Raw genomic sequence first — 23215 nt, forward strand, 5'->3', positions numbered from 1 at the left:
TTGCACTTGCGATTTTTGTACATGTTGTAGAATTTTTTGCTATCGTAGAATTGCTGTGAAAACATTTCTTGGAGAGAATGTGCCCTGAAGATAGATAGTCCCCTCGAAGCAATTATTTGATAATGGTAATAAATACAATCGTCTACAGGTATATCTCGTTCCAGTTATGAGGTCATGAGGCATGTTCCCAGCTTCCCCCGCTGCCATTTGGGCTGGGAGCGCGGTTTGTGGAACTTGGCTCTCCTGGCTGCTCTTGTTGGTCGCGGTATTTCGGCGTTAGGCCTGCAGCGGTAGAAGGGTCATCGTCATCAAGGAAACCTGAATGGAAGCCGAGACCGGCAGTTGTACGAGCATGAGGTGGTCGAAGTGTTGTTAGCTCATCGTCGTCGTCATCTGACACTTCTCCAAACGCATCGTACAATTCCCGCGTCGTACGTGGACCGCCAGTTGCGGCAGTCATCTGGTGTCCTCCTACGGCACTCATCGACATGTCATCCCCGCCGGCCAAAGCACTATACTGCGATCTTGATTTCACCATGCGGCGTCTCCAGAAGAATGCACCAGCACCAACGCCAAAGAGGGCAACTGCCCCAAGCGCTGCAAAGACCCACTTTTGGCCGGTGACAAGACTTGACATGTCGGAAAACCACCCTTCATCGGGAGTGGAGGAGATGGAAGTAGGTGAACTGGTAGGAGCAGCAACGTCCTCTTTGATGGACGAAAAGGCGGGTTTTGTGTTCTCACCCTCAGCGGTGCCGTGATCGCCGGGTAAGAGAGAGGTGGGCTTTGTGTGTTGTATAGATGTGGTTGCGCTGGGAATGGTTGGCCGAGGCGTCGACTCAATGGGAGGGAGAATATTATCGACTAAAGGAACCTCGAATTTCTGCGCCTTCGAAGGGTCTATTGTCGAGCCCCAGAATATCATATTCCAACCGTGGAAGGTGCCATTGTGTTCTTCCGTTTCTTGGTCTGACACTTTGATGATCCAATCACCCACAGAATCTTCACCCCTACGTTCACGCCGTGGTTAGCGAGCACAGATATAAACGTGACGGATCTTTACCAATGTTTGACGCTCATAAAGGTCCAACCTGGGTAACCAGTGTCGGCTTGATCCCCTTGACGTGTGCTAGCCAAGACACTCTTGACACCATGGGGGCTCACAACTTCCACTTCGACGTCGCCGCGTTTCGAGTGACTGATCCATACTCTGATATTGATGTGTTCAAGCGACTCAAAGTTGTTGTCGATCAACATTTGCGTTGAGACTGTGAGTGTGCTTTTTATACCTCCTTTACCGATGACCTGGCCCCCCGTAAATGTATTCGATGCATCCATGGTTCCTTCTGCAAGTTGTATGGTCTTGCTAAGGAACCAGGACTGCGGCTTAACGAGTTTCCAGGACTGCGCTGCTCGAACATATCTAGATGCGTCCAAAACGCCAAAGCCATACTTGTAGCTGTAGAGGCGGCCTGCCGCGGTCCGTTCCCAGTCTGGGTCGTCGTCGTTGATCATCCGAGCGGTTTCTACGCAGAGATGCTGCACGTCACGCCAAGTAAGATCAGGTCTATAGCACTTCAACAATCAGGCTACGGAATCAAAGAAGAAGACCACGACGAACCGAGCTTGTAATGCGAGGGCAAAAACTCCGACAGCATTAGGAGCCGCCGCAGAGGTTCCTCCATGGGTCGTTGCACATGAATTTTTTCCTTTGTCAGTTGTAACCTAAGGATTTGGTCGAATCGCGAGGAAAATAACGGCAAAGTTGACTCACGATGTGTTTCCCACCACCTGAGCTGTACGCGACGATCATATTTGCGGCACATGGCTCTGAGTAGTACGGATGAAGGCCCTTGTAGTCAACTGCCGAGACCGTCACCGAATAGATACTATTAGTGTAGCCGTCGAAGTTGCATTGATCCCCGTGTGCAGCACCATTGCCACTGGCAAATACAAAGATAGAGCCCTTTCCACCTCGTCCGTTGTTAATGCCGTTAACAACAGCTTTGTTAATGAGATATCCAGGACCTTCCATCGACCGTCCATTGTCTGGAGGGCCCCAACTGCAGCTGTAAATGGAAACATTTTGGAACCCATAATTGAGAGCAGCCGCTTCATCAATGTCGGTGATGGGGCCGGAAAGAATACGGACTCCCGCAACCTTGGACTCATAGGCTATGCCAATGCCGCAAACATTATTTTTTCCAGCTGCTACTTGGCCGGCACATCGTGTGCCATGGTGGTCGTCAAAGTTTTTTGGTGTTGGCAGGGCTTCATGATCATTGAAGTCGTAAGAGTCGTCAGCATCCTGAAGTAAATTCAGTTTTTTTGTACGGCAAAAGAAAATGGTTTGCGCACAAAATTAGCAGCCAAATCTTCACTCTCATAATCTAAACCGTCGTCGACCAGAGATGCAATGACGCCCTTGCCGGTAAAGCCCATGTCCCAAACAGGTGTTACATTCATCATATGTTCTGGGAAATCATCGTTGACTAGATGCCATTGCCGGGAAAACATTGGGTCTTGGATACCCAGTCGCTCAGCTATACCCCTAGATGATGAAGGTGAAGGAGGTGAGAGGGGAGGTGGTGCACGCTTAACCCGGCGGCGAAGAGTTTGACGGGATAGATAATTTACAGATGAAATGATCCTCCGTGCATGATTGAACTCTTCCGAGCGAAGAGATAGTGGTGAGTTTGCTCGAGCATGGAGGTCCTGGTAAGCTTGAATGACGGGGTCGGAGATTTCACCTCTGCCAACAAATTCCGCCTGACTCTTTTCTTTCCGTACTATCCAGTGGTGTTGAAGCTCCCCCGCTTGCTCTACGACCTCGACGCCGAGTGCCTGGGCAACATCAAAGAGCGATACAGAAGCGGACGATGAGATGTGTTCGAGGACGTAGTAGTTGTGAGTACCGTATGTCCGTTTTTCTGGTGTTGCCAGACAGATGGGTAGAAGAACGGAGAGGATGGCAGAGAGCAAACGCATCTCTACGCTAATACCTTGAAGTTGCAGTGAACAACGACCGTAACTCGACTAAGCAGTGCAACTCACGTGCATACATAGATCTAGATCACGTGCACACGTCAGTCAACCTTGTCTCCAGGCTGTTGACAGTGTTGTCTCTTTACCCTTGTCCTGCTGTCTCTCGTCGCGATGTCCGTCTCGATGGCTTTTGTATCCCCTCAATGGCTTTTATGTCGTATCAACGGCTTTTGTATATCTTTTCTATAAAGCCTCGTGCAAATATCCAAATCGTCAGATAATTTTCCTATCGCGGTCAAATCAGCCTGCCTGGCACCTGCCTGCCTGCCCTCCGGCTTCCCGAAGGACCTTAACCCAGCGATTGCGAGTCACTAGTCACTGTTGGTCCCATTCTCTCCTGCCGCCATGCCCCGCGTACCAGATATGAATTTTCGGTTTGGCCATTCTGGTAGCATCTTCAGTGAGTTCTTTCCTCAGTGTCTCGTCCCTCAAAAAGTTGAATCACCAGCGTAGGGCACCCCGTTCGTCTTCCTCCAGCAAGTGGTCAAGCTTTCCATAATCCTCCTTTGTTCGGGTGTCAACCCGTGTGCCTGTCGACGTGGGTCCTTGATCATCCCTTGCCGGCCTCCACTCCTGCCGCCAATGCACATACACAGCTATGGCCTCGACAACCGCGACTTTACTTCACCCCTGTTGTTGCTTCAACACCCTTACCCCCAGCATGGGAACCGGGGACTTTTCCACCAGAACCTCTCGGAATCTCAGTGCCCTTGCACCTGCATCCTCACCTCACGCCTAATCCGCTTGATCCCTCAATACCCACCCTCTTGTGGGATGTTATACACCCTCCAGAGTTGGCACGGATCTATTCAGGACGGCATTTGCTTCTTCCCGTTGATCTCAAAGCCAAGGCCGTCCGACCAAAGGCCAGCGAACTTTACATCACTTCAGATCATCCTGTTCTCGCCTCATGGATGACTATATGGGGACCCATAATGGTCCGAAATTCCGACATCTCCCTCTTTGATGTTTTACACGCCATTTACACATATCTGCAAGAGCCGTTGAAACCCCAGGAAATAGAGCGTCTTAAATCCGTTCCTGGAAACGAAGCAAGCGTTCAGTATGCGGCACACCAAAGAGCTACAGACTCGTATGAACTATACTCAGTGGCCATGAAAAGTGGGTTCAGACGTGTGGATGTTTTAGGAGGTCACCGAATGTTCGTAGGTTTGCGACCCGTAGTCTTTCAAGATCATACTTGGAAATTGTTCCTTTCGTTGCGTCCAGGACCAGTACCACGCTCTTACTAGTAATTAATCTACATAATATATTTTTAATATTGACGCGTCAGTCACATCACGTACGTGACAAAGGGTTTGACTGTCCACTGGCAGCAATATCCTTGAACAGAGACGCGATGACCCCTCCTCCCCCTCAAACTCCAACGCGTCGCTCAAAGCGGTTCCAACCATTAGCAACACCTTCTAGGAAACATAATGTGACCGGCCATCTCAACTGTTCATGGGAGGGCGAGCCAATCCACACGAGGCCAACAATTCCAGCGCTAGACCTTCTTCAGGACGAGCAAGAAGAGCTAGAGGAAAATACGGATCAAGGGTCTATAGAAACTGTCTTTTATAGCGCGTTTTGCATGAGAAGTCAGAAGGCTCGGCAATACAGGGGAGAAAAACGGACTAGCAGCAGTGGCCAGGAGACTTTTCGAGTTGGGGACACCGTAACTATTGAGACGGACACGTTCTACAGGAAACGGAAGCCGCCCAGTGTTGCTGTTATTGTGTCTATGTGGTATACTAGGTCCAAGGGAGAAAATGACGGAGAGGCGGAGCTCGATTCCAGCAAGTTCAGGTTGAGGGTGCACTGGTTCCTGCGGCCAACTGAAATGCCCAGCATACGCGCAAAGAGGGAGCACAAAGAGGTTCGCTGAGTAGTTTTGTCAAGCTTTTCTATATTGACTATGATGTTCACAGAATGAGATATATTACACTCTTGACTCTAGCGAGGTTCTCGTCCCGGAAGTTATCATTTCACACTGCAGTGTCAAGAACGATCCACCCTCCAGCTCCGTTAGCAAGGGAAAGAAGAAGGCGGCATTGCCTGCTACAACAAGCAAGCGTGGCGTCACGAGACGGAGTGGCATTGAGCCTGTGGGAGTCGACACCGACGCCGATTTTAATTGCCATCTCGCAGTCGACTCCTATCGAGGACTATTCTTCGACCTTGACTGGGAAAAACATCAACAACATGCTCTTCAAATTGCGAAATCACCATCTGACAAGCTAAAATATGGGGATGGTGTCGTCTGGAATGTGAACGCTCGTCTGCCAAAAAGCGGAACTTCAAAGCCGGCTACACGCCCACAGAAAAAATCCAAACTGATTAATGATGAAACGGCGGTGCGATCGAAGGAAGACGAAGATAGTCAAGATGGGTTCGAGCCTGAAGATGAAGCCGAAGAAGCCGACGAGGACGACGAGTTTGAAGCTGAGGATGTTGATGAAATGTCAGGGCAGGATACCGGTGAAGACTCAGAGAACGATTTTGCTGAGCCCACCACCCCATCCAAGACCCGGAAGCGCAAACGAACCACTAACCCGCGTACTCCGCGAAAACAACGCCGAACTTTGGTCCAGCCGACACCTCATTCCAAAGCTGCGCTACAACACCGCTCCAGACTGAGCAAAGGCTCAGCCTCGCCACGTAAACGTCAAGGAGCATCATTCCCTGTTCGTCCGCAAAAATTGGATTTCAAGACAGATCTATCACACCTTCCCCGCGACCCATGGATCCGGGCTATGCATGTCCTACACGTGGGAAGCAGGCCAGATGCTCTTCCTTGTCGCGAAGAAGAGTACAGTAAAGTGCTGAGGTGCGTTGGTGAGTTGCTGGAGGAAGGAAGTGGAGGTTGTGTTTGTAAGTTCCTCTAGACCGCATTTTTTCTTCTGCTGAGTCCGTCCTTTAGACATTTCTGGGGTGCCGGGAACTGGAAAGACGGCCACAGTACACACAGTCATTCGTGAACTTAAGAGGATGGCGAAAGCTAATGTGTGTGGACTCCTTTATTTTTACTACTTACGAAACCTTAACATGTGTATAGGAAACCAATCCATTTACCTACGTTGAAATCAACGGGCTCAAGATTCCTGAGCCCCCAGTTGCATACAGTTTGCTGTGGGAAGCTGTGTCTGGCCACGATGTCGAAACAGAAGGGCATCTACGAATTGGTCCAAAAGAGAGCCTAAAGGCGCTCATGCACCATTTTACCGGCCGAGCTCGTGGGCCGGGTGGCCACGCATGGTAAGAAATATCCTTACTATTAAAGTCAAGGCTGATCTGCTTGCTAGCGTCGTGCTCATGGATGAGCTGGATCAACTAGTAACGGCTAAGCAAGATGTGGTGTATAACTTTTTCAACTGGCCAACATTAGTTGGCAGTAAACTCATCGTCATCGCTGTTGCTAATACGATGGACCTACCAGAGAGAGTCATGACTGGCCGGGTTCGCAGCCGACTCGGTGAGTCGATCTTTTTCCGAGTCGAGATCGCTTGACGGAGAAAAAGGCATGGTCCGGATTAATTTCCAGCCTTATACGACGCCTCAGCTTGAGCAGATTGTCCAGGCGCGATTGGCGTCTGCAAAAGAAGGTACGACTGGGCCAGAAGAGACGCGTGACGTTATCTCGCGCGATGCCATCAAGTTAGCGGCCATGAAAGTCAGTCGAATAACTGGAGATGCCAGAAGGGTATTGGACATTTGCAGGTTCGTGTCTTTCACTTCGTTGCATAACGTCGAATAATTATGGATGTCATTACAGGCGAGTGGTGGAACTCGCGCGCGTTACAAAAACAACCGCAAAAGGGGAGCAAGTCAACGAAGTTGTTGCAGTAATGCAGAATAGCCCTACGGCTGCATATCTCCGTGATTGCAGTTTTCACGAACGAATGATGCTTGCCTCGCTAGTCAAATGTGTCAAGCGCGAGGGAGTCGAAGAGATAAAATGGGGAGAGGTGAAGTAGCCTGTCAGCCACGAACTGCATGCTCTGATGATACCTTTCAACTTGCAGGTACAACATCAGCACGTAATATATATGAACGTTCTGACGTCAGAAGACGATCCACCACGGAAGCCGACAGCCAGTGAGCTGACAATGGTTCTTGACTCGTTGGTTGCGTCGCGGGCTGTTGTGGTTGAAGATGCGTGGAGAAAGGCAGAAGGGGAGCGACGATTACTGTTAAACTTGGAGCAGATTGAGGTGGAGAGGGTGCTGAGTGATGTCGGTGGTGTGAGATGGAAGAATGTACTGAGCGGTTGATTAGATAATCATTGTCACTGCAACGTCCATGTCCCAAAAGCAAAAGGCAAAGGTCGAAGACATTGTCGACGCGACTCCCGACATCGAGGATCTTCACGACATCGGCTCCGATTCTGGACGTGAAGATGTAGTCGACCCTGAAGAGGCTGCAGCACCATCTACCTCACAGAAGAAGAAGAAGAAGAAGAAATCCAAGGTTTCCAGCGCACTCAATGCTCTCCGTGGACGAAATGATATCCCCCAAGAACTTGTCGATCAGGTGTTGGATAAGGTCAAGGCGGAGGGGTCAGTGGGATCTGAGGCAGCAAACGCAGAAACTGTGAGGCAAGCTTTGGAGCAAATTAAGATTATGGATGTGGTCAAGGGAAAGGCTGGTCTTGGAGGGCTAAATCGGAAGGACATGGGTGAACACAAAGTATTCAACTTCGCAATTCTATAAAACTCCTGCTTATTGTTCTTCTCTCTGCAGTTCTGGGCAACGCAGCCAGTACCTCAGCTCGGTAAATCCACCATTTGACTTGGATAGCTATAAAAAAAATGACTGATCAGGGGAGGGGCCACCGCTCGACGATGGATACATCGAGCCCTCAACGTCGCGTGAGGAAGTCCGCCAAGAGCCCTATCCGTTACCCAAAGATTTTGAGTGGTCCACTTTGGACATCAACGATCCAAAACAGGTTTTTCTTGAAAATCACTTCAAACTGGCTTGTTTCTTACCCATCCTCGCATGTAGAACAAAGAAGTTTACGATTTGCTATCCCTCAATTATGTAGAGGACGACTTTGCAGCATTTAGATTCCAGTACAGCGCCGATTTCCTCGCATGGTGCGTCCTTCACCATCTCGTCTTGAAGGTGCGCGTTACAAAACAGTAACGCACAGGGCCCTAAAGCCTCCAGGTTACTACAAGGAATGGCATATCGGTGTGCGCGTATCTTCGAACAAGAAGTTGGTGGCATTTATCTCAGGTGTCCCGATGACGTTACGGGTACGCGGGAGGTGGGTCTGATATCTTTCTTCGTTTTTCTTTTTGTTGACCCCTCCTCTAGAATTATCCTTGTCAGCGAGATCAATTATCTTTGCGTCCATAAAAAGCTACGGTCCAAACGTCTGGCTCCTGTTTTAATAAAGGAGGTAACGCGACAATGCCATCTCAAGGGTATATTCCAGGCCATCTACACTGCTGGCGTCGTCTTGCCAACACCTGTTTCTGTATGTCGGTACTACCATCGATCCCTGAACATCCCAAAACTGGTTGAAACTCGATTCTGCCATGTTCCAAGAAACATGACACTTGCTCGGATGATCCGCGTCAATAAGCTCCCTTCCTCGACATCTCTTGTTGGTTTGAGGGAGATGGAGGAAAGAGATGTTCACCAGGTTGCAGAACTGTTCGCCCGGTATATGAAGCGGTTTGACATGGTGCCCCTCTTCAGTGTAGACGAAGCAAGGCATCAATTTATGAGTGGAATGGGGCGAGGTGAGGTGGGTGACGGTGGTATTGGGAGAAGAGAGGGTCAAGTAACATGGACATATGTTGTTGAAGTGAGCACTTTTCATGCTAGACGTCTGGGAAGCCAATATTAAGGAATGCTCAGAATCCAGAGGCACACAAAATCACGGATTTCTTCTCTTTCTACTCTCTCCCTTCGACAATCATCAATAACACCAAGCATCCTCTTCTTGAAGCTGCATACCTCTTCTACTATGCGACAGACGCCACCTCGGAGTTGGGAGAGGCAGGAGATGCTATTATAAAAAAGCGCCTCCTTGCCGTCATTGGTGATGCACTCGTCGTGGCGAATGAAGCAAAGTTCGATGTATTCAATGCTTTGACATTGATGGACAATGTCCCAATTTTGCAGGACTTGAAGGTTCGTCTCTTTGTGACCTTTATCTTCGTAACTAACAGAAGCCCTCTCAGTTCGGGGTTGGTGATGGATTTTTGAATTTCTATCTATATAACTGGAGGACTGCCCCGCTGGCGGGTATGAAGGCTGAAGGAGACGTTGCGCCAGGAAAGGGTATCGGGGTTGTCATGCTTTAACTCTTTCTATCGGCGTGCTGTCTACAAATTTGAACATTGGAGACTTAGGAATACCTGACACTGACGTGCATTCCATCACACAGCGCAATGATAGAATGACACCCATTGTCCATGTCTATGGTGATGATACACAAGTCGTACAGAGGTTTCTAGATATCGTTTCAGTCGCTATCAATCATAATGACATCGTCATCATCTACTCCCCAGTCTGGCGATGGGCTCCTTTCCTTCGCCTTCCCTTTTTGTTGCTGTGAATTTCGTTGAGGAAATCGAGGGATCGAAGCACCTCCAGCCCCAACAGGTCCAGTTTGTCGCGGAGTAGAGCGGGAAGCAAATGAATTGGAGGATGGTTGTGATTGTGAGGGCCTTGAGCGTCCACTTAAAACATTGCCTGAGCCAGCAAACGCCGGGGGAGGCTAGAGAAGATATCAAGGTCGAAATGGCCATATTACAATTAATTGACGAACCTGATCTATCTCCGAAGGACTTGAAGCTGAAGATTCCGGCGGTGTGTATGCGGTGACGTTAAAGCCAAAAAACAGTTGGCCAAATGGAAGGTTGAGGGCGGCTGGAACTTTCACGTCTGAATCCAACGTATTGTTAGAAACAATGCGATGGTTGCTAGAGGAGGGGGATCTGATAAGAACATTGCAAGATTGGAAAAGACGAAAGCTGACTCTGTGCGGATGATTTTGCTACCTTCTGGGACTTTTTCCGCCTGGCGGTGAGTAATCCCCTTGCCTTTGGTCTTTCTCCCTCCCAATGTCTCCCCTTTGCCCTTGAAACTTTCCCACTGATCTCCGCCTTTACTGACAGTCGTTGCACCAGTGCTCGTTCCCGCAAAGCCACCACTCAGGGAGGATCCAGGTCGTGAAGACCCTGGCGAGTGGGAATTAAGATCAATTTTGAGTTTCGATGCCATAGTTGAAGGAGCAGCGGGTTTTGGTCGTTCAGGCTCTACGTAACCAACTGGTGCGGCAAAATCGACCTCTAGATCAGTGTCGAGAACACTGATTCCTTCGCCTCCAGGCCTGGTTTCCATGACAAGGAGACCAAAGACAATCGAATTATACGAGATTTCGATAATGTCGCCCTGTGTGAGGGCCGAGAAATTTCGTAATGCTTGCTCGAGGCTTTAAATATTTGATAAAGACGAGTAAAAAGAAAAGAAAAGAGTATGATGCGTACACAGCTTTAGGATCTGAAATTTCAAGAAAGTGCACAGATTGTGCTTGGAGCTTGACCAGTTTACCCTTTGGCAGATCGGTGCCGGTGATTCGAATGGGATCGCCTTCGTTGAGTCGCAGTGTCTTCATCATCCAATATGGCAGATGAACAACGCCTTCTTCGGCGATGAACTCGAGGACGCCTGCGTGTGTGGATGCAGCTGGATTGGTGGGATTGCGGAGCTGAAACATCCATGGTGACTCAAGATCCAGATTAGTGAGGCTAGCAAGTGCAGATTGAGGCATTATTACTGGCGCAATGGTTGAGTTGGAGGGACGTAGATGTTGTAAAGGATGGAAACGTACTCTTGCCGCCGTACGACACGTTCTCTCTTTCCCTCCTGGGAAGCATGGCCATGCTGTATGCCTTCAAATACTCGTCATACGCTCGAGGGTTTGGTCTTCCTGCACGGGGAACTGGAAAACCGCTGTAGGTGGGTTAAAGGGCGTCGGTGGGTGGCACAGAAGCTCTTACCCTGCAAACTGTGCGAGCAAACCACCGGGTCCATTGGGGTCGCCGAACTTGACGACATTAGGGATCGTTGAAAGCAAAAACAATGAAGAACGTACGAAATCCATGATAGTCAAACGCAGAAGTTATTTGCAAATGGAGACAAGAGGATGGCCGCGTCACACCATCTGCCATCACAATGTCTTCTTTAAGGACTTTGGCGCGACTGGCGCGTACCACACAGCGAACTCCTTCTGTCAGGCCGCGCTGTACTCTTCTCCAAGTGCGTCATGCTTCATACTATAATGCGGATGTTGCGGGTCTCACCAACGACGAAAGCTTGGTGTGTACAAGCCAACTGTTGACATTATGTTCGTATTTAATTCCTACTAGTTCAGGACTGCAGTAATAGAATTTGCTGAGAAGGAGGTTGCACCCCGTGCCTCAGAGATTGACAAGATGAATACATTTCCACCAGTATGTTTACTTCTCCTCATACGCGTCCTTCACTCATGGCCTGTTCCAGGACCTTTGGGAGAAATTGGGTTCAATGGGTCTTCTTGGTGTAACAGTCGCGCCGGAATATAATGGTCTTGGCCTTGGATATTTCTACCACACCTTGGCCATGGAAGCCTTGTCAACAGCTTCGGGATCTGTGGCTCTTTCTTATGGTGCTCACTCGAATCTATGCGTCAACCAAATTCATCGCCACGGAACAGAGGAGCAAAAAGCCAAATACCTGCCGGATCTAGTAAATGGGGTGAAGGTTGGGAGCTTGGCCATGAGTGAAACTGGAAGTGGAAGCGATGTCGTCAGCATGAAGCTGAAAGCTAAGAAAGTAGCTGGTGGATGGAGCTTGACCGGCAACAAGTTCTGGTACGCTCTTCATCTACACGGAAGCCCGTGGTCTATGCTTTGAACTTGGATAGGATCACCAACGGGCCTGTTGCATCTACCCTTGTGGTATATGCAAAGACGTCGCCCGAAAAGGGGTCGAAAGGTATTACCGCGTTTATTGTTGAAAATATTTTCGATGGATTTTCGACAAGCCCGAAGCTGGACAAGTTCGGTATGAGAGGAAGCGACACATGCGAGCTGGTCTTTGATAGCTGTGTTGTACCTGATTGTGAGTTTCATGTGCATATATGACGTTGGGTGTCATTACTGATCAGCAACAAATTAGCCAACATTCTAGGTAAAGTAGACCAAGGAGCCGGTGTTCTCATGTCTGGGTTAGATCTAGAGCGAATTGTGCTCAGTGGTGGGCCACTTGGGTATGACTGGCTTCACTTGCACCGGCCTGGGAAGTTAACAAGGCCCCAGATTGATGCAAGCGGCCTTTGATTATGCTGTGGAGTACGTCCATGACCGGAAACAATTCGATAAACCGGTTGGGACTTTCCAACTAATGCAAGGTGAGTACAGAAGTGTTTGAAGTCCTGGGCGTTCACTAATTTGCGAAACCAAAAGCTAAAATCGCAGACATGTATACCAAACTGAACGCCAGCAGATCTTACGTGTACGCCGTTGCAAAAGCTTGTGACCAGGGAAAAGTCAGCCGAAAAGTGAGCTTCAAAAGCTCGAGCATGCACACCTAATAATAATAATGAAATTACAACAGGATTGTGCAGGAGCGATCTTGCACTCGACAGAGAAGGCTGTCGAGGTTGCACTGGAGGGAATGCAGTGCCTCGGTGGAAACGGCTACATCAACGGTAAGAGATGGTGAGAAATGAATTATCGCTATCGCTGAAATTACTGGCTTGCAGACTACCCGATGGGTCGGATCGTCAGAGATTCTCGATTGTACACAGTTGGGGCAGGGACGCAAGAGATTCGACGAATGTTGATAGGAAGAGAATTTAACGAGCAGTTGCTTAAATAAAATTACTAGCGAGGCCACCCACGGAAACTCGTCGATTTTCAGTATGCTGGCACCTCAAAAATGTTCTCTTCAAAGCAGTTACGGTTCATGTCTGCGTAAACCACATATGCACTTCGCGTCGTCAACAGGCCTTGATATTTACAAATGTATTGAGAGTGTTCCCTCCTTGATTTGATTTGCTGCACCCCTACCAATGTATTCCACGACCGCATCCCACTTCAATGTAGCGACGTCGCCCTGTCTCTGTGAATCCAGACGGTTTCCATGTTTGTCATCAGGCGATGCAACGACCCGCAAGAATTTTGGTGTCTTCCGTGTACCTGAAGGCTGCCTCGCGCTGCGCAGGCGACTACGCATGCCTTCGACAGCTAGTCGGAATTCATCTGTCCCAGTGATACTGGTAAAGAGAAGATTCAAATTATCGAGGAGGTCTTCGTAAGCAATAGATCCATGCTGAACCCGTTTCCCACTGTCTTTGTTCTAAATTCAGGGATCAGTGTCGGCAACAAAGAGTGTGTGTCTTGACACAAACCACATAAGTATAAAAGTATTCGGGATTGATAGATTCCAGGGCTTTCATCCAGGTCTTGGTGTCTAGTTGCTTTTGCACCTTGGCCTGAACCAAAAGTACCATTAACTCCTCGCTCTCTGTGTCCCGAAGAAGGCAAAGTAAATCGGGTCCCATGTAATTGTCTGGGAACAAAAATGGTTTGCCCTTTGGGTCACGCAGGAAGGCAAGAGCATCAGCAGTTGATTTCGCTTTGAACCCAAAGCCATCGGAACTCCCCGTGAGCCACGAAGTCTTTGCCACTGACATGCTGTCAAGTCCAACTTGCCTTCCTGCAACCAGTTCAACATTTCTTCCACCCAAGGGTGACCCTTCGGGGAAATGAAAGACCTTTTCTAGAGGAATGGACTTGCCACCAAAGACATCCATGAGGAGGTACATAATCACCTCCTCAAAGAGAAAGCCGATGGCTGGTCTGCTGGGAGCACTAAGAATGGCGTGAGAAAAACATTCCCACCGTGTTGTCCATCCCTGTTCTTGAAAGCGTGTGCTTAGGTAGAGGATTATGAGTGGTTCGCCGATGTACACTGAAAAATTCTGTGAAATGTTATCTTTCCGAGTCCCTTCCAATGTTCTCAGCTGGCCAACACCTAGGTCAATTAACTTATGTATCTCATCATCACGCGTGATGTGAGACAGCTCGCCCGCCATCATCCAGCGCCGGACAATGTGGACCAGTGTTTGAACTAGAGAATTGCCTAGAACCTGATATAAGCTTATCCAGTATTGATCATAAGCAGCCATATACTGACTATTCACATCTTCGAAGATCGGCTCAAGAGATCCAATTTTAATCAGTTTTTTGATTTGCATGTGAATCTTAGGAGGTATATGGTCCTCCTGTTCCTCAAGTTCGACGGCATCAATGGGTGTAAACTTTGTCAGCTGATGTATGTATGCCGAGAGGATGCGATGGCGTGGAAGATTGTCCTCGGACAAAAAGATGGAGATAAGACCAGCAGTTGGGCGATAACTACGATATTATGCTTAGTTCGACACTTGAATGATTCGAAAAACACATACCGCCCCCTCAACCAGTATACCATTCTTTCCAAGAGTCGCTGGTGAGAGTAATTGTTCAAGTCCATATCGAGGTAGCCGAGGATATATTTTTTGTGAATGTCTGCGTCCATGAAAGATCCAGTATCCGTAAATACCTTAGATAGCCCTATGCTTGGCATCTCCTTGGCGTAGGATGACCTGATGGCCTCATTGACCGCTTCAACAGACAAACCAGTCCCTGAAAGCACAATACCCGAAAAAAGGTCGGAATTCATGAGGTAAAGGTGTGCCTCGTGTAGAAACGAGTGTTTGAGAGTCGACGGATCTGATGTTGATGGAAAGATGCCTTGGTGCATGGTGGAAGCTGCTTGAGCTTCGTCCAAAACTGCCCAAAGCTTAAAGTTACTCAGGCTACCAAGATCGTCTTGAAAAAGGTGTGGATGGTTGCTTGTGATCTCTGTGAGAGTTGTTTCAACATATGTATTCATCTCAAATTCATCACCGTGGCGGAGGCTGCGGAAGAGCAGAACGAAGAGATCCAGATAACTGATAAGTGGTGGTACCACTTGTAAAAAGGTCCAGCGCTTTCGGGCTGCTACGGCAGTTATGCCCTCCGGAAGAGCTTCCACGAATTTCTTGAATAAGAAGATGCGGCTACACACCAACATCGATAAGGCGCGTTTTGCAGCCTTCGCCCTTACATCACCTGCTCCTCCCCAAGACTGAAATTTTGGAAGGGTGTTGGATGCATCTCTCAAGTCTTTGGAGCCACCCGATGGAAACTCTGCTCGACAGGTAAAATAAATGCCCCAGCAGTGGCAAAGGCCATCAAGGAGAAGGCGGGTTTTGCCTGACCCCGACGTGTTGAAGAGGTGGCTGCAAAGATAAAAACATTATGGACTGCAGACAGTGGGGGCTGTGGTCCACATACACTGTGTTATTACAAAATAGTTCCCGTATCTTCTGCTGGTCCACAGAAACACCCATATTATGAATGAGAAGGTTGGGATCGGTGGTCATCGTGAAACCGGGTACACAAAACTTCCCGGATCGGCACTTTGACGTGAAGTGTCCATCGAGCCTTCCATCTGCAAGATGCTTGATGTACTGAGTGAAGGGTGCGCAGGCATCTTCCAAAGCCTGCTTTGTCTCGACCAGACCCATGCGAGGGGAATCTACAAAAGAACGAATTTAAGCACTGATGAAGGCAGTTGGAGATGGCACATACCGTCGGGTGTTAAGGATTTATCACCAGCTATTTTCCTCCGCTTCTGGGGAGGCTCATCTGGAAAGTGGAGGGTGGAAAGATCACTAAACCAATGATGAGTTGTGACACGATACTTGAACTCACCATCCGGTTTTTGTACGATTATATGCAGGGTGTCATCATCTAATTCACCAAGGTTGAAGTGTGTTTTTACTGAATCATTAAACTGGGACAACTTGGACAGAACCAGAGGTCCAAACCCATACTGTTTTTCAAGTGCTGTGATGCGGTGATCGAGGTCATCTGGTAACAGAGGGATTAGTGTCATAACCTATACAGGTGTTAGGCAATTATATGCTAGCCTTGGATTCGCACCTTGTAAAGGACAAGGTTGTTATACGTTACCATATCGAATAAAGGAGCCATTTCGGTCTTGATGGTCTGCTTCAGCTGACTCACAGTCATCGCTTCGTGAATGTTGACTTGAAATGGTGGGCCACCACCAGTTTCCCGGGCAAAACACCACAACGTGGGTAACCTCTCCATGATGGCGAAGATTCACTGTGGAAAGGAGTGAGCTGCTAATGAGTGTTTATTCTACGAGTGACAAATTCGGCGAGGCCGAATTTGGATAGGAGTTTTTGGCCGTGACAAGTGTTGGTGACATCATGTGATATGACACGGAGGAGGCCGGGAGTGTGTGAACTTTAATTTCTATGGTGTGCTGGTGTGACCATTTCTTTCTTCCTTACACCTCCTCCTCAGTTAGTCCTCGTCCTGTTCCTTATAATGCTCACCACCCGCGGTGTTGTCGCCCGCCTCTCGAAGAGAGCGTTGAAGAACGCCAACAAAACAAACGCGTTCTTCTCTTCGTCCGCTCTCATCCAACGGGTCGCCATTCCTGCCAGCACCCCTTCCCGCTCGACTACATCTCGTCCTCATGCCTCAGCGTCTCCCCTTGGTAACTTTTACCCCCCCCCCCCCCTTTTCGCTTTCATAGTTTTTTTTTTCTGACGTTTTCTTCAGCCTCCCGCACTTACGCAACTGAAGCCAAGGGTGCCGTTGGTTCCGTAAAAACCGTCATTGGTGCCGTTGTCGATGTCCAGTTTGAGACGGACAACCTCCCGCCGATCCTTAACGCTCTTGAGGTTCAAAACTTTAGCGGCGGTCGCCTCGTCCTCGAGGTAGCCTCTCATTTGGGTGAAAATTCTGTCCGCACTATTGCCATGGATGGTACCGAGGGTCTCGTCCGTGGAACAAAAGTGGTTGATACCGGCTCCCCCATCATGGTTCCAGTTGGCACGGCTACGCTCGGACGTATCATGAACGTCATTGGAGAACCCATTGATGAGCGTGGCCCTATCAAGGGCGTCAAACTCTGCCCCATTCACGCTGACCCTCCCCCCTTCGTCGACCAGTCGACGACTGCTGAGGTTTTGGAAACTGGTATCAAGGTCGTTGATCTCCTCGCTCCTTATGCTCGTGGTGGAAAGATTGGTCTGTTTGGAGGTGCCGGTGTAGGAAAGACTGTGTTGATTCAGGAACTCATCAACAACGTTGCCAAGGCCCATGGTGGTTTCTCCATCTTCTGCGGTTTGTCTGCTTGATGCCATTCCTTTTTTCATCATTCTCAATCTCTCGTACCAGGTGTCGGAGAACGTACTCGTGAGGGTAACGATCTGTACCACGAAATGATTGAGACCGGTGTCATCAACCTCGAAGGTGACTCCAAGGTCGCTCTCGTCTTCGGTCAGATGAACGAGCCCCCCGGTGCCCGTGCTCGTGTCGCTCTCACTGGTCTGACAATCGCGGAATACTTCCGTGATGAAGAGGGTCAAGATGTGTTGCTTTTCATCGACAACATTTTCCGTTTCACCCAAGCTGGTTCTGAAGTGTCTGCCCTTTTGGGTCGTATTCCCTCTGCTGTCGGTTACCAACCCACCCTCTCGACTGATATGGGTGGCATGTGAGTCACTTCACATGCATTGGCGGAAACGGAAATGAATGTTACTTTCATACAGGCAAGAGCGTATTACAACTACCAAGAAGGGTTCCATTACCTCGGTGCAAGCTGTCTACGTGCCCGCTGATGATTTGACCGATCCCGCCCCCGCCACTACCTTTGCTCATTTGGACGCCACCACTGTGTTGTCTCGTGGTATTGCCGAACTTGGTATCTACCCCGCTGTCGATCCTCTTGACTCAAAATCCCGTATGTTGGACCCCCGTATTGTGCGCAGTCATTTCTCTCTTGCAAACTGATTTCCTCATCTATTCAACCAGGTTGGACAAGAGCATTACGATGTTGCGACTGCTGTCCAGAAGATCCTCCAGGACTACAAGTCCCTCCAGGATATCATTGCTATTCTTGGAATGGACGAGTTGTCTGAAGAAGATAAGCTGACTGTGAGCAAACTTGCGTTAATTGCGTTCATGTGTGCTGACAAGTGTCCAGGTCGAGCGTGCTCGTAAGATTCAGCGTTTCATGTCCCAACCCTTCCAAGTCGCACAGGTCTTCACTGGTTACGAGGGCAAGCTTGTGCCGCTAAAGGACACCGTTCGCTCATTCAAGGAGATTCTCTCTGGACAACACGATTCGCTTCCCGAGTCTGCATTCTACATGGTGCGTATTATTCCGTTGCCAGCTGATGCGTTGGGATTTACCTTTTGCCAGGCCGGGACAATTGAAGACGTCAAGGCCAAGGCTGAGCAATTGGCCAAGGACATGGGCAACTAAAATCGTACTTATGTTTTGTAGAGTTTTTCTGTCGAGAAAAAGTTAATATAGTGAGTATAGACTGCCAACTCGCGAGATTCTCCAAGCAAAGATGTAAGGCGCTATAGCTAGAAATCTGTTCCACCCGCGTGCGTACTTGGAAGTAGAGCATGCGATTGCAGTGCACTGAATATGCCTCTACCGTATACTTTTGCTTTCTCAGACAGTAAGTAACTTACCACCATTGCCAGCACCATCATCGAATGTCTATTGGTGAGTTATCTATTCGAGGGCACTGTTCTGGCGCAACCGTTTGGAGACTCAAGCCTGGGACTTTGTTGGTTGAAGCGCGGGAATGGTTCGCTTTCACTTCAACCTGGTTTCAACTTGCTGATATTTTTCTCTCCACAGGTGTAGTTGATCGAAGTGGGAGAGGTCACGTTCTTATTTCGGAGTGGTAGGTCCTTTTCAATCTTATAAATAGCTATACCTCTTTGACAAGTATCTTCTTCTACGACCACCATGCCACTCCCTGCCACCCTCCCTCAAGATGAAGAGGACGGCGGTGGCGGCGACCAAGCGACGCCGACTTCTCCTTGCAACTGTAGGCCCAAGAAAAAGTGTCGCGTCTCCGAGGATGGATCTCCCCTCGCTACTACTGCAAAGAAGGCCACAAAAGCGAGCAACAAACGAAAGGCCTCAACAATGGATAAGGAGTAAGCTTTACATTTTGATAAATGGCGCATACAACTTTCATGGATGACGCATACAATCAACTTTTTAGGAATACGCCGCCACCCATGACCTGTGAGGAGACGGTCGAGGCCCTCACCATAGCGAAAATGAACATTATCAACAAGACATTGGTGCAGCGCGCGGCGCTCATTGACGCCAAAAAGACTCAGGCAGAGGCGAGACTGGCCAAGGAAACGACGCGCCAGTTGGAGATTGAGCTGGAGTTGGCAAGGGCGAAGGCAGAGTCCGAGCTGGAGTTGGCGAGGGCGAGGGCAGACGCCGACCAGCATCAGCAACAGTTTGAACTCGAAAAACTACGATTAATGGGGGACATTGCCCAAGCGTCCACCCAGGGTACCAGCCACTACGATTCGCTTCCCGAACCTGCATTCTACGCGGTGCGTGGTATTTTGTTGCCAGCTGATGCGTTGGGATTTATATCTTGCCAGGCCGGGACAATTGAAGACTTGAAGGACAAGGCTGAGCAATTGGCCAAGGACATGGGCAACTGAAATCGTTCTTATGTTTTGTAGAGTTTTTGTGTCGAAAAAAAATAATTTAGTGAGTATAGACTGCCAACTCGGCACCCTCAGTAGGCACCTTTTTTAGTTTGAACCCTTCCACAAAACCTCTTGCCACAAAATTTAGGACAGGGTCTCCTGGGTCTAATCCAACATATTTCCGCTTTTCTCCATCACAGACAAAACGATGAGATGAGTCTTTGACCGGCCAAGGTAGGGGGGAGAGCATACAGTGTCTTTCACTGCCGTTTGCACACATGAATCGTAAATTTCGTGTTTGCTTCTGTTGTCCTCAGGGTTTTTTTGTCACACATTGGCCCAGAACAGATGAGTTTTTCTTAGGGATCTTGAGTGAACCAGTGTCCGACCTCACTCTAGCCCTTGCCCATGACAACTCAAGTCTCTGGATACATAATCATCTGGCATGAAGAAGAATCCCGTTCTCCTCGTGAATTTGCTGACCTGCAGATGTTCAATTTGCAGTGACAAAAAACCCTGAGGGTAACAGGTACAACAGAAGCAAACACGAAATTATGATTCATGCTGTGCAAACGGCAGTGAAAGACACTGTAATATGGAGAGATTATCCAATCAAAGATACAAGGGTGCTATAGCTAGGTGGTTAAAGCAACAGATTAGGTGTGAAGCCTCAGTGCGTGCGGGGACTTCGTGCGAGGGAAGTCTCGTAGTACCATAGTAGAATGTTGTAGTGTAGAATGATGAATAGAAGTAATAGGAGAGAACACGACTGTTGTGGTCGCGCTCGTCTCCTAGGGTTGCCTAGAAGTCCTAGGCGGACCCTCGTTAACCCAGAGGAGGGCTCTCGTATCCTGTGGAGGAGGGAGCATTATGTAGGGAGCTCGCCCTTTGGTCTTACCAGCAGTGGACACAGGACACGTATCACGCAAGCTTGTTAGCAAGATGGTGATGGTATTATGTCTAATGGTCATCAAGAATGTACGAACGATATAACTACGAGATGTGCCTGCGCGTATCCTCAACTCCGTATCACAATGCCCCCCTGTGCGCAGACTCGTATTACGCCTTGTTCTCTTACCTCCGATCCCTCCGTTTCCCTTTGCCTGATGGTGGTTTGCCTTCTTTTGCTCGCCTATCGTCTTCCTCCTTTTGTGCTCGGCCTGCTCTGCGACTACGGTGTGCGCGGCCAGTGGATGCCACGGCTGGTAAAAAGGGTAAAGAGCTCTGTAGAGGTTGGGAGGAGGACCCTTGGACGAAATCAGAGGGCGGTTGTATTCGCTGAGTCAATGAAGTAGGCGGTTGCAAACGATCGGCTAAGGTGGCAGGGTTCCGCAAACGTTGTGCCAAAGAGAGGGATGGTATCGGCGGCGTGATGGAGGGGGCTTGAGAGGGACCCCCACCCGATGGTGAACGTAAGCGACCCAGCAACGATGGCGCAACCGTGTCGGGAGGGGGCTCGCGAAGATTATCGTCACTAGCTTGTACAGAGGGGCGACCGCATGAGGCGCAGTTGTGGCATGAAGGACAGCTGTGAGCCGGCACTGGTGGGAATCCGAAAGGTGGCCAGCTTGGCATATGAACATGCTCTGAGGGATAGTACCCTGGGTAGTGGACCGACCAAGGAGCCATGGTCGTTGGGTTGGTACCCCAGGGCATGTATCCTGGAGATGCCCCCCAGGGAGGAGGAGTCGGCCCTGCAGAGAAGGTGTTGGGAGCTGACCACGCATTGGTTCCCGACGTTTGAGCCCAAGGGTTCTGAAGATCGCTAGGGACAGGCCACATATTTGTAGCGGCAGTGGTCGACCACGGGTTGGAACGGTTGATTCCTCTCGAATATGAGGGAGGTCTCGGGCGATAGCTATCGCCTCTCCGTCTCGGAGGAGGGGAGGGGGAACGCTGGCGAGCATGTTTACGACTACTACGACGAGGAGGGCTCTGACGCGAGGGCTCAGGAGCAGAGGGGGGAGCTGGAGGACTCATAATAGACTGGTGGCGGAGGGGTATCGGGGTTGCCATGGGACGCGGCGGACTAGCCAACGTCTCACTGAACGGTTGAATCGGCGACTGTGACGCTGGACTTCGAGGGGGCGAGGGAACATCTCCCAAATCCACAGCTTCCATCTCGAAATCCTCGAGGGACCTAGCCGGGATCTGAGGTCCCATAGGTTCGTCTGAATCCAGTTCCCAGTCCACCTCTGGTGGAGCTCCCATCAGGGAGTCCACTGGAGAGATGGGGCGCTCACTGTCAGGAACGCCCATGTGTTCTGGTGAATTGAAAGGATCAGTCATCAATGGCAGTGGAGGGAGTGGATTGCCTGGGGGATTGCCTGGACTAGGTGGCGGTGACGGTGGTCGATTTGAAGGTTCCGCTCTGAATTCGTCCTTGAGCGGTAGATCTTCCGCTTCTGGGTGCCCCGCTCGTAGCCCTACATCTGTGGGGATCAGGTCTTTGGTCAGGTACAGCCAGGCGGAAGCCTTGGCGGGGCGCAGCGCTTTGTTCTGGGGGGTTTCGACGAAATGCAAATATCTAGGACAGGGGAGTCCAAAGACTTCAGGCTTTGAGACAGCCCCGGGGAGTATTTGCGCAGCGCTCAGCAAGATGACCTCACGGTTACACGAGCGGTCGAAATAGGATACTCCATCAAAGTCTCTATAAGACTTTCCCACTTTGGCCACGAATAATTCTCCGTCCACGTTTTTCTCTGCCCACTTTGCCCATTTCCCTCCTATGGGACGCATAACGGGGGGGGGACGGATCCAAGCTACTCGACGCGGATCGATCTCCACCATGTCAAGAGGTTCGGCCCCACAGTTGGAAAAGTCGAGGTCCGAGAAAGGGGAGGAAGTCGAGGTTGAGGCTGGCTGAACAGTTTGGCCTGCCGGAGGGCTTGCGATATACGCGATAGGAGCCGGACCCCCTCTCGACCATTCTCTGTGGATCAGCGAGAATGAAGCAGCTAGGGATTCCGGCGGGTCAGAGGGTTCTTTGGTTGCTATATTGTCATCGTTGTCGGATTCCATGATTATCACCTGCTGCTTACGTAGGAATGCTTCAACTCGATTGTGGGGGTGACTCAATTTTTCGATGGGGGTGCCCTGAACGAACGTAGTGTCTCTCCGCCCGTACCCCGCATCGAACAGGCGGTCTAACTCGTCTCCCCTCAGCTTATGGGATATGAAGCAAGGGATACGGTGCGCCAAGAACGAGTCAATGTTGTCCTCATATTCGCCATTGATCCAAACACCCATGTAGAACTCGTCTGCCATGTCAGGGGCCCTATTCGACGATCAGGACCAAGATGTGGTGGCTTGCTGCTGCGCTACCCAATCTATCCATGCTGCCTTCAATTTGAACTTCCTTTGTAGCTGAGATATGTCGTCCAGAGCTTTGTCGAAGGAGCGTATGGAATGAAGGCTGTTGATGTCGTCTCTGCTGAAGGTGGGACTGTAGCGTCGCCATACATCCTCTAAAGATATAGAGGGGTTACGACTGCTGTTGGCCCTAAGTTCATTAATGCGGGCGTCTAGATGGTCATTCCGTTGTAGCAGCTCGTTGATGT

The 23215-nt window shown here is 49.6% G+C and overlaps 9 protein-coding genes across 9 annotated transcripts; 6 read left to right on the plus strand and 3 right to left on the minus strand.

Moving 5' to 3' along the window:
- Positions 1-172: 172 nt before the first annotated feature.
- LACBIDRAFT_322240 (uncharacterized protein) lies at positions 173-2988 on the minus strand (the record flags this gene model as incomplete). The annotated part of the gene is made up of 5 exons (XM_001875393.1): positions 173-1010; positions 1064-1567; positions 1622-1725; positions 1775-2308; positions 2359-2988. The coding sequence occupies 5 exons, from the start codon at positions 2986-2988 to the stop codon at positions 173-175; spliced, it is 2610 nt and encodes an 869-aa protein (XP_001875428.1).
- A 152-nt stretch (positions 2989-3140) lies between these two features.
- Positions 3141-4337, plus strand: LACBIDRAFT_306063 (uncharacterized protein). Its single transcript, XM_001874858.1, has 2 exons — positions 3141-3445; positions 3499-4337. Exons 1-2 carry the CDS (start codon positions 3391-3393, stop codon positions 4296-4298), a joined length of 855 nt encoding a protein of 284 aa, XP_001874893.1. The 5' UTR covers positions 3141-3390; the 3' UTR covers positions 4299-4337.
- Positions 4338-4405: 68 nt separating this feature from the next.
- Positions 4406-7319, plus strand: LACBIDRAFT_306064 (uncharacterized protein; the record flags this gene model as incomplete). The annotated part of the gene is made up of 8 exons (XM_001874859.1): positions 4406-4924; positions 4977-5919; positions 5969-6051; positions 6104-6303; positions 6351-6520; positions 6567-6765; positions 6821-7013; positions 7071-7319. 8 exons carry the CDS (start codon positions 4406-4408, stop codon positions 7317-7319), a joined length of 2556 nt encoding a protein of 851 aa, XP_001874894.1.
- A 569-nt stretch (positions 7320-7888) lies between these two features.
- On the plus strand, positions 7889-9365 carry LACBIDRAFT_229195 (uncharacterized protein; the record flags this gene model as incomplete). The annotated part of the gene is made up of 6 exons (XM_001874860.1): positions 7889-7996; positions 8053-8144; positions 8201-8317; positions 8368-8863; positions 8917-9192; positions 9243-9365. Coding segments are annotated over 6 exons (1212 nt in total), but the record flags the coding sequence as incomplete, so codon positions are not given.
- A 1876-nt stretch (positions 9366-11241) lies between these two features.
- On the plus strand, positions 11242-12992 carry IVD (isovaleryl-CoA-dehydrogenase; the record flags this gene model as incomplete). Its single annotated transcript, XM_001874861.1, has 9 exons — positions 11242-11385; positions 11436-11519; positions 11569-11918; positions 11972-12168; positions 12226-12316; positions 12366-12457; positions 12513-12607; positions 12664-12757; positions 12812-12992. 9 exons carry the CDS (start codon positions 11242-11244, stop codon positions 12925-12927), a joined length of 1263 nt encoding a protein of 420 aa, XP_001874896.1. The 3' UTR covers positions 12928-12992.
- Positions 12993-12997: 5 nt separating this feature from the next.
- LACBIDRAFT_292299 (uncharacterized protein) lies at positions 12998-16250 on the minus strand (the record flags this gene model as incomplete). Its single annotated transcript, XM_001875394.1, has 8 exons — positions 12998-13407; positions 13460-14468; positions 14519-15132; positions 15160-15373; positions 15429-15672; positions 15726-15782; positions 15849-16035; positions 16164-16250. 8 exons carry the CDS (start codon positions 16248-16250, stop codon positions 13066-13068), a joined length of 2754 nt encoding a protein of 917 aa, XP_001875429.1. The 3' UTR covers positions 12998-13065.
- A 243-nt stretch (positions 16251-16493) lies between these two features.
- On the plus strand, positions 16494-18507 carry LACBIDRAFT_187973 (uncharacterized protein; the record flags this gene model as incomplete). The annotated part of the gene is made up of 7 exons (XM_001874862.1): positions 16494-16665; positions 16731-17297; positions 17352-17670; positions 17726-17936; positions 17988-18110; positions 18160-18327; positions 18379-18507. 7 exons carry the CDS (start codon positions 16494-16496, stop codon positions 18439-18441), a joined length of 1623 nt encoding a protein of 540 aa, XP_001874897.1. The 3' UTR covers positions 18442-18507.
- A 435-nt stretch (positions 18508-18942) lies between these two features.
- Positions 18943-19667, plus strand: LACBIDRAFT_306070 (uncharacterized protein; the record flags this gene model as incomplete). The annotated part of the gene is made up of 3 exons (XM_001874863.1): positions 18943-19136; positions 19205-19553; positions 19605-19667. 3 exons carry the CDS (start codon positions 18943-18945, stop codon positions 19665-19667), a joined length of 606 nt encoding a protein of 201 aa, XP_001874898.1.
- Positions 19668-20729: 1062 nt separating this feature from the next.
- On the minus strand, positions 20730-22922 carry LACBIDRAFT_306071 (uncharacterized protein; the record flags this gene model as incomplete). The annotated part of the gene is made up of 1 exon (XM_001875395.1): positions 20730-22922. One exon carries the CDS (start codon positions 22920-22922, stop codon positions 20730-20732), a length of 2193 nt encoding a protein of 730 aa, XP_001875430.1.
- Positions 22923-23215: the final 293 nt, after the last annotated feature.

This window comes from Laccaria bicolor, genomic scaffold (assembly GCF_000143565.1).
Source record: "Laccaria bicolor S238N-H82 LACBIscaffold_2 genomic scaffold, whole genome shotgun sequence".
Taxonomy (NCBI): domain Eukaryota; kingdom Fungi; phylum Basidiomycota; class Agaricomycetes; order Agaricales; family Hydnangiaceae; genus Laccaria; species Laccaria bicolor.

What these genes read in the sequence shown, in the direction of transcription:
- LACBIDRAFT_306063 (XM_001874858.1), top strand. Translation starts at nt 3,391, where the DNA reads ATGCCCCGCGTACCAGATATGAATTTTCGGTTTGGCCATTCTGGTAGC. An exon ending in CCATTCTGGTAGCATCTTCA is followed by an intron (nt 3,446 to 3,498) that starts GTGAGTTCTTTC and finishes TCACCAGCGTAG; the next exon opens with GGCACCCCGTTCGTCTTCCT.